The following is a 12,622-nucleotide window of genomic DNA, read 5'->3' as shown; positions in this document are numbered from 1 at the left end:
CTTAGGAGAGACAGAGAGATAGAGTATGCCAGCACACACCCAGCGCTTAAAAACACTGGAATATATGACCAGATAGCGCTGTTATATGTTTATAATTGTAATCTCCACTCACTGCGTCGCCAAAGTGCCCCCTCCTCCTTTTTCCAACCTGTGAAGCTCAGCAGGGGAGAGAACAGGGAGCCAGCGTTTTCTCATGCAGCCTCTGTGGAGAAAATGGCGCTGGTTAGTGCTGAGGATCAAGCCCCGCCCACCCGACGGCGGGCTTCGGTCCCATCATCATATACTAATAAAATGGCGGGGGTCCGCGGATTTACTGTCTCACAGCCTAATCCATCATATTTATGGCCAAATTGAGGTTTATTGCTGCCCAGGGCGCCCCCCCCCCCCCTGCGCCCTGCACCCTTCAGTGCCTGCTTGTGTGTGTGTGACTGGGAGCAATGGCGCGCAGCTTACCGCTGCGCGCTTACCTCATGAAGATCTGATGTCTTCTGCCGCCTGAAGTCTTTTCCTCAATACTCACCCGGCTTCTATCTTCGGCATCTGTAAGGAGGACGGCGGCGCGGCTCCGGGACGAACCCCAGGTGAGACCTGTGTTCCGACTCCCTCTGGAGCTAATGGTGTCCAGTAGCCTAGAAACAGTGCCCAACTTTACAAGCCAGCTCTGCTTCTCTCTCCTCGGTCCCACGATGCAGGGAGCCTGTTGCCAACAGGACTCCCTAAAAATAAAAAACCTAACAAAATTATTTTTCCACAGAAAACTCTGGAGAGCTCTCTGCAGTGCACCCATTCTCCTCTGGGCACAAGATCTAACTGAGGTCTGGAGGAGGGGCATAGAGGGAGGAGCCAGTGCACACCCATAGTCAAAGTTCTTTTTAGGTGCCCTATCTCCTGCGGAGCCCGTCTATACCCCATGGTCCTTACGGAGTCCCCAGCATCCTCTAGGACGTAAGAGAAAATTATCTGCATTGTCACTGTGACTGTGTGTGACTGATCTGCTGTATGGATTTCACTTTCAGTGTATCCCAGCTATATCTATCACTAAGGGACCTGGTGCATCAGGGTCCATATATAGTGCTTCACAGTATTTACCGATTAAAGTGTACTCAGTCACCTAATACCGGATTTATTCGCTAGTGTTGTGTGCTGGGCACTCAGTCGCATCATACTGGACTTATTCGCTGGTGTTGTGTACTGTGTCCGTTGTCACATACTAGGGGATTTATTCGCAGGTATTGTACTCTGTCTGGCTGTATCGTACTAATACGCTCTGCAGTTGCATTCACTAATAATGTCTAACACAAAAGGCGGGAAATACGAGGACGCTCCTGCATCCTGCAGCGCATGCGCCAAAGATTTGCCTGAGGGGGAAGTTTTGTATGACGGTCTCTGTACTATGGCCCTCATTCCGAGTTGTTCGTTCGCTAGCTACTTTTAGCAGAAATGCAAACACAAAGCCACCGCCCTCTAGGAGTGTATCTTAGCATAACAGAATTGCAAACGAAAGATTACCAATTGCTAACGAAAGATTAGCAATTTCCTTTCAGTTTCCTTGCAATTTCCTTGCAGTTTCTGAGTAGCTCCAGACCTACTCCTAGATTGCGATCACCTCAGTCCGTTTAGTTCCTGGTTTGGCGTGACAAACACGCCCAGCGTCCGACCAGCCACTCCTCCGTTTCTCCAGCCACTCCTGCATTTTTACCTGGCATGCCTGCGTTTTTTAGCACACTCCCTGAAAACGGACAGTTTCCGCCCAGAAACACCCACTTCCTGTCAATCAGCAGAGCGATTGAAAAGCTTTGTTCGCCTGAGAGTAAAATAGCATAGTTTTGTGTAAATTTGCTTAGCACGTGCGTCCTGCTGTGCATGCGCATGCGCAGAACTGCCGGATTTTAGCCTATTAGCAATTCTGCTAAAATTAGCAGCGAGCGAACAGCTCGGAATGAGGGCCTATGTGCCATACATCTCCCAGTCAGTCCGCGGCTCCTGTAACCAATCAGGAACCACCGTGGGTGGCGTTCTCAACTATGCTCAATACGCTTGTGACACTCCTTTCGCCCCCTATGGGACCTCCTGTGCCATTACAGTCACATCTTGTCCCTATGGTAAATCCACCTTGTGTGGATAATTTGTCTACCCAGTTGCAGCATGCCAGTCAGAGGGGCTGGGGTGCGGTGTTGGAGCAACACTCTTTCCGGGGATCAGTGGACCAAGGAGGAATCACTCCTCCCGATAAACATTCTGGAATTGCGGGCAGTGTTTAATGCTTTGTCTCTCGCCCTGCCTCTGTTAAAGAACAGGCCTGTTCAAGAACGGTCAGACAATGCCACCACGGTGGCATACATAAACCATCAAGGCGGCACTCAAAGCCGTATGGCAATGATGGAAGTGTCAAAAATCCTTTGTTGGGCGGAACGCCATCTGCCAGCAATATCGGCAGTGTTTATTCCGGGACTCCTCAACTGGGAAGCAGATTTCCTCTATCGTCAGGACGTGCATGCCAGAGAGTGGAGTCTTCATCAAAAAGTCTTTCAACTCTTAGTGGACAAATGGGGCCTACTAGATGTAGACCTGATGGCGTCTCTCTCGACACAATCACAAGTTTCGGTCTTCGGATCAAGAACCAGGGATCCTCAAGCAGCGTTCATGGACGCAATGGCAATTCCATGGAACTTTCAGCAGCCCTACGTGTTCCCTCCAGTGTCACTCCTGCCCAGGGTAGTACGGAAGTTCAAGCAAGAAGGAGCAATACTACTTCTAGTCGTTCCAGTGTGGCCCAGACGGCATTGGTTCTCGGACCTGCAGGGTCTATCAATAGGGCGTCCTCTTTTACTTCCTCAATGCCCAGACCTCCTCGTTCAGGGCCCTTGTGTCTACCTGGACCTGGCCAGACGGCGTGGCTCTTGAAGCATCACTCCTTAGGGCCAAAGGATTCTCCGAGGTGGTTGTCCAAACTATGCTGAAGGCCTGAAAACCGGCATCTGCAAGGATATATTACAGAGTCTGGAATTCTTACTTCACCTGGTGTGCTGCTAAGAATTATGATGCATACAAATTCAGAACTTCCAGAGTTCTGGCTTTTCTGCAACAAGGCCTCGACTTAGGCCTTCATCTGGCCTCCCTCAAGGTTCATATATCTGCCTTGTCGGTGTGGTTTCAAAGAAAAATTGCGTCTATTCCTAACGTTCATACTTTCACTCAGGGTTTGTTACGGATTCAGCCTCCCTATGTCCCTCCTGTGGCTCCATGGGATCTGTCTGCTGTCCTGAATGCCCTGCACGAGTCTCCATTTGAACCTCTTGAGTCAGTGGACCTTAACTGGCTCACGGCCAAGGTCCTGTTCCTACTGGCTAATGCCTCTGCTAGGAGGGTGTCAGACCTAGGCGCTTTGACCTGTCGTCCACCCTTTCTGATTTTTCACTGTGACCAGGCAGTTCTTAGAACTCACCCTGGTTATTTGCCTACGTTGGTGTCATCTTTTCACCTTTACCAAGAGATTGTGGTTCTGGCCTTTATATCTTCTGATTTGTCCTCCAAAGAGCAGTCTTTGGATGTGGTACGGGCTCTCCATATTTATGTAGAGAGGACTGCCTCTATCAGGAGGTCAGATATCCTTTTTGTACTTTTTGGTTTTCACAAACATGGCTGGCCTGCGAATAAGCAAACCTTGGCCAGATGGATTAGAATGGTGATTGCACAAGCATATGCGCAGGCTGGACTTCCAGTTTCTGCTTCTATCAAAGCCCATTCTACTCGGCCAGTTGGACTTTCTTGGGCGGCCCGCCGTGGCACATCCGCAGAACAATTGTGCAAGGCGGCTACGTGGTGCTCAGTGAACACGTTCATTAGGTTCTATGCCTTTGATACTTCCGCCTCCCAGGATGCTTCCTTTAGACGCCGGGTTCTCATACCCACTAAGGTGCGTCCCCTCCCTTGAAGAACTGCTTTAGGACATCCCCGATGTTTCCCTGTGGAAACCAATGTATCCCACTGCAGAAAAGAAGATTTATGGTAGACTTACCATTGTTAAATCTCTTTCTGCGAGGTACATTGGTTCCACTGGGCGTCCTCCCTGACGTACCTAGCTTCTATGGGTTTGTATGGCATTAACCGCTAGTCCCTGCTCCTGTCGTGAGAATGTGGTTCTATGTGACTAACATCAACCTTCTCTTTTACCTGCCCCTGCATTGGACTGGTTAACGAAACTGAGCTCACAGTGCCTGGAGGCGGGGTTATCGTGGAGGCCCCAATGCATCTTGGGACAGTCGAAAGCCTTAGCCTGTTGGTGTCTGGATCAAGATCTATCTCTACACCCCAATGTTTCCCTGTGGAACCAATGTACCTCCTAGAAAGAGATTTATCCATGGTAAGTCTACCATAAATCAACTTTTTTAGCAATATAAAACCTTCTTTTTTGTTAGGGTTGGAATACTGTTTGCCCAGGTTCGTGGCAAAATTTGGAGAGGGCTCAATAATGCTCCTACCCTCCAGTGGCCCCTGCATGCATCTTTTGAACATGATACATGAGCATGCTCTTCTATTTTTGCTGTTAGCATTGGTATTGCATGTTTACAGTCGAGCAGATACCCAACAACTCAAGAACAAAACTAAAGAGTAGTATGGAAGGTGTCCCTAACTAATAGTTGTTATTCAAAGGTGGACAACTCACTTGACATACATGCTTATCTTCCCACCAGAAAGCAGCAGAAAATGTGATAACAGTGAGATGCCAATCATCTTATTAAGTACATTGTGTGGACTTCCATGTTAAGGTCATGACTCCCATCATTACTAAGGTGTCAATTCAGACCCAAATGCAGCTGCGTGTCTGTATGCAGTGGCTGCATTCAGGGGGTCTGCGCACGCGCACCCAGCGCACCGGTCGCAGTGAGCAACCTCTCTCCTGGAAGGATTCAGCCACAAGGATATTGACAGCGGTGGTCGTCGGGGAGGACTGACATTGACGTGGCATTGTGGGGCATGTCAGGAGCATTTTCTGGATGGCAGCGTGATGTCACACACATCCGCTTCAATAAAAAAATTGCAGCGGATCGCCTACCAGCGCAGCCAGTCTGCACTAGCAGCAGTTGACCTAAATCTTTGCATCCGCAATTAGATTGCGGATGCATCGCGGTGTGGTGCCACACACATGCTGGGCAGCCTTGCCCTGTGCTGGGCTGCCCCTTCATGAAATTAGATTGACGCAGCTCTCGCTGTGGGAAGCAAGATCTGCGTCCATCTCTGAATAACCCTGTAAATGCAAATCTATGGAGAAAAGTTTTAGAATAAAGCATGCTTTCATTTATATTTGCATTTATTTAACAGCACTTAATTTCTCATTTAACGTTGGAAAGAGCTGAGTCACATTGAAGCAAACATCTGAGATGTCCATAAGTGTGAAAGTAAACTGGGATGGGATGATGAGATAAAACCAAATCAAATAAAATTGAACTTGACCTCTGAAAACTTTGGTACAGTGGATACTAGAAGATGCTGCTGGAGTCAAGTCTAAGGCATAGAATATTATCTGACTCCTCATCTTTTCAAGTGTGCATTATTCTTCATTGCATCGACAGTAGAAGACCATTTAGTGATACAATCAATGAACTGTCACATGAAGGAAATTTGCAAGAACTTACTGGCTGGTGTTCAAGGTTTCACTTATGATCCTACCAGTCAGAGCATGACGATCTAACCCTGAAAAGAGTTGGTTGAAGAAGCGTGGGTGTCCTAAAAATGTGACAGACATATATGTTACCATTACCAATACACCATACAATCTCTTACAGAAACATAGAACATACAGTAAGTACATAAGGGACCTGTTTTGACGCTCAGTCTGATGATGTCTCTGCAGTATCCCAACAGTACGTCCTGGGATTCCCCATGACTACGTATATTTAAATCCAGAACTCTCTGCAGCTGTTCTGGTTCCATCCATTCACAGACCTAGAATGTATCCAAAAGTTAGAGCACTGGTAAACATAACAAGTCCTGCACTTAACTAAATATGTGAGTGTGACAAGAGTACAGTAACAGCTAATGGCTGACAAATAAGATGTTTGTAAGCACAATTAAATACAGACTGATTTTATCAAATAATTTGCAAGTTTTGTTGCCCATACACTGCTGTGGGTGAGAGCACAAATGACTATCTACTCTACCCAGATTAAATTCCAATCAACTGGTTATTTATTGTAAATAATGGAAAACGCATTTAAGAACCATTTATGGATAGCATAATGTGTGTGTGGTCATCACCTAATTGTAGTTCATGTTATCTGATCATTTGTACGGTCACTACTCTTAATGGTTCAGTCCTTGTCTAAAGGTATCCAAAATCCTTTACCAGGTGCCCCCTACACCGTTACCACCACTCTCTACAGTATGTAAGTAATTTGAAGGGCCAATATTTTTCTGTAATGATGTGGGCAGTTTCTGCTGCAGACACTGGGTTTCTTATGCCACCTGACACTGCCAATGCCAGAGAGGAGTCTGGGGCAGCTGTATTCAAGCTGCAAGCCGTACGTTTCAGCAGTGTAACCTCTACACAGTGAGCAACAGGCTCAGTTAAAAACCAATGCACACTTTTTCCTCTTTGTCTGAGTAGATCTCCATCAGGGAATGACCTGCTGCTAGTAATTAGTTGCCAGAACCTGGGACTTGTCTTATGTCTGAGAGCTGGAAAGCCAATCATTGCCAGTTTATTGAGTTTATCTCTGTGAGCAAACATCTCTAAACCTGTGCTCCTGACTGTATTGGATTATTACCTGCAGACCCTCCAACATGACCTACCCCGCTAGGTACAAAATGCTCTGTTTCTGGACTTCACTCTTAATTTATGATTTCCATCACCTGTGTTGAACTAGTTACATGATAAGAAAGCTGTTTCTTCACAGGTGATTGCAATAGTAAATTAAGAGGGAAGTCCAGAAACAGAGCATTTTGTACCTAGTGGGGCGGGTCATGTTGGAGGGTATGCACCTGCATACCTCCCAACATGACCCTCTCCAGGAGGGACAGAATGCTCTGCTCCTGGACTTCCATCTTGCTGTATGATTGCCATCACCTGTGCTGAAACACCTTTCTTATCCATTAACCTGTTCAACACAGGTGCCAGCAATTATACATTAAGAGAAAAGTCCAGAAGCAGAGCATTGTGTCCGTCCTGGAGAGGGTCATGTTGGGAGGTATGCACCTGTGCTGTGACCTTTGGCTTTGTATGACTACCATGCTGGCTTTTGTCACTTTTTGCTATGAATAACTATGCTTACGGCATTGAAACTTTTTGGATCTGAAATACACTTCTGTCTTTTAACCTCTTTGGCTCTGGTTGACAACACTGCTTGCTCTTTTCACCATTTGATCCTCTGAATGCTTCTATGGACATCTGAATTCTATTGTCTTATATGGAGAACACATCTTGCTAACGAGCACTTGTTTCTGCCACTGGAATCCACAATTTGAGCTCAACAAAACCTAACATTGGCCCTCATTCCGAGTTGATCGCTAGCTGCCGTTGTTCGCAGCTCAGCGATCAGGCTAAAAATCTGCACTTCTGCGCATGCGTACGGGCCGCAGTGCGCACGCGCGACGTACTTTCACAAAAAACTGTGTAGTTTCACACCAGGTCTAGCGACGCTTTTCAGTCGCGTTGCTGATCGTTGAGTGATTGACAGGAAGTGGGTGTTTCTGGGTGGGTACTGGCCGTTTTCCGGGAGGGTGCTAAAAAAAACGCTGGCGTGTCAGGTAAAAACGCAGGCGTGCCTGGGGAAACGGGGGAGTGGCTGGCCGAACGCAGGGCGTGTTTGTGACATCAAAGCAGGAACTAAACAGACTGAGGTGATCACAAGGAAGGAGTAGGTCTGCAGCTACTCTGAATCTGCTTGAAAAAATAACAGCACTGTTCTGCTAACCTTTCGTTCGCACTTCTGCTAAGCTAAGATACACTCTTAGGGCGGCGGCTTAGTGTGTGCACTGCTGCTAAAAGCAGCTAGCGAGCGATCAACTCGGAATGAGGGCCATAGACTGTAAGAAGATTTACCAATGTGGCCAAACTCATGCATGGCAACCAATCACCATATAGATCCAGACATCCTTTGCTTAAGCTGACTGACTAGATTGGCTCATGTTTGAACATGTTTAATATTGTAATATGTCATTCAACTGTTTCTTAGTAATTTTAACGAGGATAATAACAATGATTTATCAGTGAGCCACCCATAGAATAATCTGTGTGGTTTATAAAAGAATGCTTTTCTCACCTTATGATTTCTATCTGTGGCATTCTGCACGCCCTCCTCCATCACTATCTTTAATGCCTTTTTTAAGAATTCGTCTCCAGTGTCATCATTCTGCACGCAGGAGCCTTCTCCAGACATCAGATTCCGTACAGGGAAACCTGGATTTTATGGTTTTACAGATTACTGCTTTTGTTCTCCTCTTCAGGAAAGAATTGTGGGTAGTTTACTAGAACATCAGTCGCTTGCGCAAACTGAAGGCAAACAATGTATGGGCAGGACCAATATTCCTGAAAATGAAAAATACCACACTCTTTCACTCATTCAGAGACTGATTCTGAGTCAGATGGATCTCTCAGGCACGGACACAACCATGGACTTTTTGCATACAGCATACGAAGTGAATGAATACATTTTTGTATATGTCCATCTGTCGGAGGGAACATGACTGAACCTGTTTTTCTGTGAAGTAGGGCGTTTCCAGGCTTTAAATGTGCTGTGACACTGAGATCACACTTAACAACCCTGACTTGTGGGAGTGTCATGGGCATTTAGCTAAAGCTCTGTGTCATGGGTATGCGGAAGGGAACATAGCATGGCGCTGGTGCATGTACAGATATTAATCATGCCGATTGTGGCTACAGCGTAAAATGAATGAGTAGCACGGGTTACACTTGCAGAAGCACAAACCTCTGTATTAGTTGAATGGAATCTCACATTAGCATTAGGTAGGGGATCCGGTCAGGAAACCGGCGGTCGGGATCTGGCAGTCAAAATGCAGACGCAGGAATCCTGACACATCTCAGAATGCCTGCCCCGGCATCCCAACAAGGTACATAACACCGGCGCCGGGATCCCGACCTCCGGGATTCTGAACAATTGTCTGTGGGGCTGCCGGAGAGGTGAGCTGCGGGGGAGGCGGATATGGGGGTAAGGTTGAGGCTGCAGGAGGAGGGTTAAGGTTAGGCTGTGGGGAAGGGGGGTTAGGTTTAGGCTGCGCGGGTGAAGGTAAGGGTTAGGCTGTGGTTAGGAGAGGTGTGACCCCGGGGATGGTTAGGGTTAGGCTGCAGGGGAGGGAGGGTTAGGTATAGGCTGTGGGAAGGGGGGGTTAGGTTCAGGCGCCACATGGAAGGTTAGTTAGGCTACGCAGGGGGAGTCAAGGTTAGGGGGCCACTGATTCTCACTGCCGGAATGCCGCAGTCGATATTCTGACTGCCGGCATCACGACCTCCGGTATTTAGAACCCAACCCTGAGGCAGTGAATCAGTTTTCCATAGCTGATCGCAGCTACAGCCACTTTGCCTGCAACGTAGAATTAGCCCCTCAGGGCAGAAACTCCAACATAGCTACTTCTGTATGAGTACTACTGTACTTGCCTGTTTAGTGGTCACTGATATTAATTACTACTTGTTACTTATAAAGCAGAAACAAATTTTAAGGTTTTGTCTTCATTTAAACATGTGCCAAACCACCTGCAATATCTACAGTGTTGTGGCATTTAAAAAAGGAACATAAAGACAAAAATTATTTTTTACTTTAGAAAGAGGATTTAATAACCAAAGCTGATAATTGCTAAACAGATATACAGTAATGTTAGTCACCAGCACAAATATTAAGGGGTGTGAAGAAAACTTGTGACAACCAGCTAACAAAGGGCCTTATGACTGCGCACCTGGATAAACCATGCTGCTATACAAGGGGTGCAAACAAATTTATGTTTTCTATGGTTTTATTGCATGCAGGGTAAATATTGGCTGCTTTTGCATGTAGCCCACAAATACTGGGCATCTTTATTTTTACACAGCAATTTAGATTTGATTTTGGACTCACCATTCGCAAATCAAAATCTCTGCTCATTTTAAATTTGCCCCACCTGCAGTGTAACATGGTTTTGACAATGGCCCTCATTCCGAGTTGTTCGCTCGTTGCAGATTTTCTCTATTTTGTGATTAGTCGCTTACTGCGCATGCGCAATGTTCGCAGAGCGCATGCGCTTAGTTATTTTACTCAACAGTTAGGTATTTTACTCACGGCATTACGAGGAATTTTCTTCGTTCTGGTAATCAGAGTGTGATTGACAGGAAGTGGGTGTTTCTGGTCGGAAACTGACCGTTTTATGGGTGTGTGTGAAAAAACGCTGCCGTTTCTGGGAAAAACGCGGGAGTGGCTGGGCGAACGCTGGGTGTGTTTGTGACGTCAAACCAGGAACGAAACTGACTGAACTGATCGCAGTGGCAGAGTAAGTGTCGAGCTACTCAGAAACTGCTAAGAAATTTCTATTCGCAATTTTGAGAATCTTTCGTTCGCAATTCTGCTAAGCTAAGATTCACTCCCAGTAGGCGGCGGCTTAACGTGTGCAATGCTGCTAAAAGCGGCTTGCGAGCGAACAACTCGGAATGAGGGCCATTGTGCACAACTCAGAATCTAGCCCAAAGTGTGATAATACATAGACAAAGCTTCAAGAGGAAAAGAGATTACCTGTTTGGAGCAGAGCCGACAAAACTTGCAAACTGGAGAAGCTGAGCACACCTACTGTACTGCCAGGAGCAAAGTACAACAGCATTAAATTACCTAATCGGTTCACAAAGTCAAGGTGTTCAAAACATGCGATATGTCTGTAAATGTTCACCAACTGTTTTTCATTGTTAATTGTTTTTTTTTTTATAATTCTTATGGCTCAATAAGCACATGGATCAAATATGTACAAATATAACACAACAGTATTATCAAATATCATTCCTCCCAACTTCTTGATCTTGTACTGTAAATAGTGCGTCTGAAATTAGGGTCTTAGCCTCATGCCATGCTCCCGTTTTTGGCACTATGGGCGCTCTGTGAGCTGCTGACTATGCCCCCGTCCCTCTATGCCAGTGAATAGATTAGAGAGGGTCTCCCAATCAAGGGTGTAGCTACCATAGGTACAGGTAGTGCAGCTGCTATGGGGCCCACCTTTCCAGTCAAAGTTACATGTGTTATATACATTTTTCGCCATTGGGTGGTACGTAGGGGTCCTTTCAAACTTTTTCCTTGGGGCCTGCAATATATCTAGGTATGCCCCTGGACCTGCTCATTATAGTGGGGTATAAAATGAACTGGAGGGCATTTTAATGTACTATAATATGAACCAGGGCACTGTAATGAGGCACAATATGAATGGGGAGCACCAGTTTTGGCACACTAGGCACTAGAGTGCGAGGCCATGTGTCGCCCCTGGCACCAGTTTCGCACACTGGGCACTAGAGTGTGAGAACACGGGTCGCCCCTGGCACAAGTTTCGTCACACTGGTCACTAGAATGTGAGGCCACGGGGAGCCCATGGCAATAGTTTTGGCACACTGGGCACTAGAGTGTGAGGCCGCAGGGAGCCCCTGGCACCAGTTTCGGCACACTGGGCACTTTAGTGTGAGGCTGCAGGTTGCCCTTGGCACCAGTTTATGCACACTGGGCACTAGAGTGTGAGGCCGTGGGTCACCCCTGGAACCAATTTTGACACACTGGCAGCAGAGTGTGAGGCCGGGGGAAGCTCCTGGCACCTGTTTCGGCACACTGAGCATTAGAGTGTGAGGCTACAGGGAGCCCCGTGCACCAGTTTTTGGCACATTGGGCACTAGAGTGTGAGGCCGCAGGGAGCCCCGTGCACCAGTTTCGGCACACTGGGCACTAGAGTGTGAGGCTCCGGCGATCCCCCGGCACGTGTTTCAGCACACTGGGCACTAGAGTGTGAGGCTGCGGGGAGCCCCTGGCATGTGTTTCAGCACACTGGGCACTAGATTGTGAGGCTGCGGAGAGCACCTGGCACCAGTTTCGGCACACCGGGTATGAGGCTGCGAGGAGCCCTTGGCAATAGTTTCGGCACACTGGGCACTAGAGTTTGAAGCCGCAGGGAGCCCTTGGCACATGTTTCGGCACACTGGGCATTAGATTGTGAGGACGCGGGTCGCCCCTGGCACCAGTTTCGGCACACTGGGCACTAGAGTGTGAGGCCGCGGGAAGCCACTGGCACCAGTTTCGGCACACTGTGCACTAGAGTGTGAGGCCGCGGTTTGCCCCTGGCACCAGTTACAGCACACTGGGCACTAGAGTGTGAGGCTGCGGGAAGCCACTTGCACCAGTTTCGGCACACTAGGCACTAGAGTGTGAGGCTGTGGGGAGCCCCTGGCACGTGTTTCAGCAGACTAGGCACTACATTGTGAGGCCGCGGGAGCACCTGGCACCAATTTCAGCACACTTGGCCATTCGCCCCTGGCAGCAGTTATAGCTCTGCCTTATGGGTCGTGAGAAGTATAAAATGACAATGAATACAGTGAACTCAGGGTAAAGAGCATAATGAGTTTTCCTGTGAATTTTGCAGATGCTTTTTCTGTTTATTGCTAAATATTTGGACT

General features: G+C 47.4%; 1 protein-coding gene across 5 annotated transcripts in view; it reads right to left on the bottom strand.

Moving 5' to 3' along the window:
* CSAD (cysteine sulfinic acid decarboxylase) overlaps window positions 1–10,873 on the bottom strand; it is a 141,875-nt gene extending 131,002 nt beyond the window's left edge. For 2 of the 5 annotated variants that reach the window (XM_063952089.1, XM_063952091.1), the window contains exons 1-4: window positions 10,716–10,873; window positions 8,262–8,398; window positions 5,820–5,946; window positions 5,637–5,727 (exon numbers count right to left, since the gene is read on the bottom strand). In XM_063952089.1, the coding sequence (XP_063808159.1) occupies window positions 5,637–5,727; window positions 5,820–5,946; window positions 8,262–8,398; window positions 10,716–10,800 (440 nt within the window). In that variant the 5' untranslated portion in view covers window positions 10,801–10,873. Of the gene's footprint in view, window positions 1–5,636; window positions 5,728–5,819; window positions 5,947–8,261; window positions 8,399–8,927; window positions 9,132–10,715 lie in introns of those variants that run through there. The other 3 variants (XM_063952092.1, XM_063952093.1, XM_063952095.1) reach the window with 3 other exon arrangements.
* Window positions 10,874–12,622: the final 1,749 nt, after the last annotated feature.

The sequence above is a fragment of the Pseudophryne corroboree genome, chromosome 2, assembly GCF_028390025.1.
Source record: "Pseudophryne corroboree isolate aPseCor3 chromosome 2, aPseCor3.hap2, whole genome shotgun sequence".
NCBI lineage: Eukaryota > Metazoa > Chordata > Amphibia > Anura > Myobatrachidae > Pseudophryne > Pseudophryne corroboree.
This window is presented reverse-complemented; position numbering and strand designations above follow the sequence as displayed.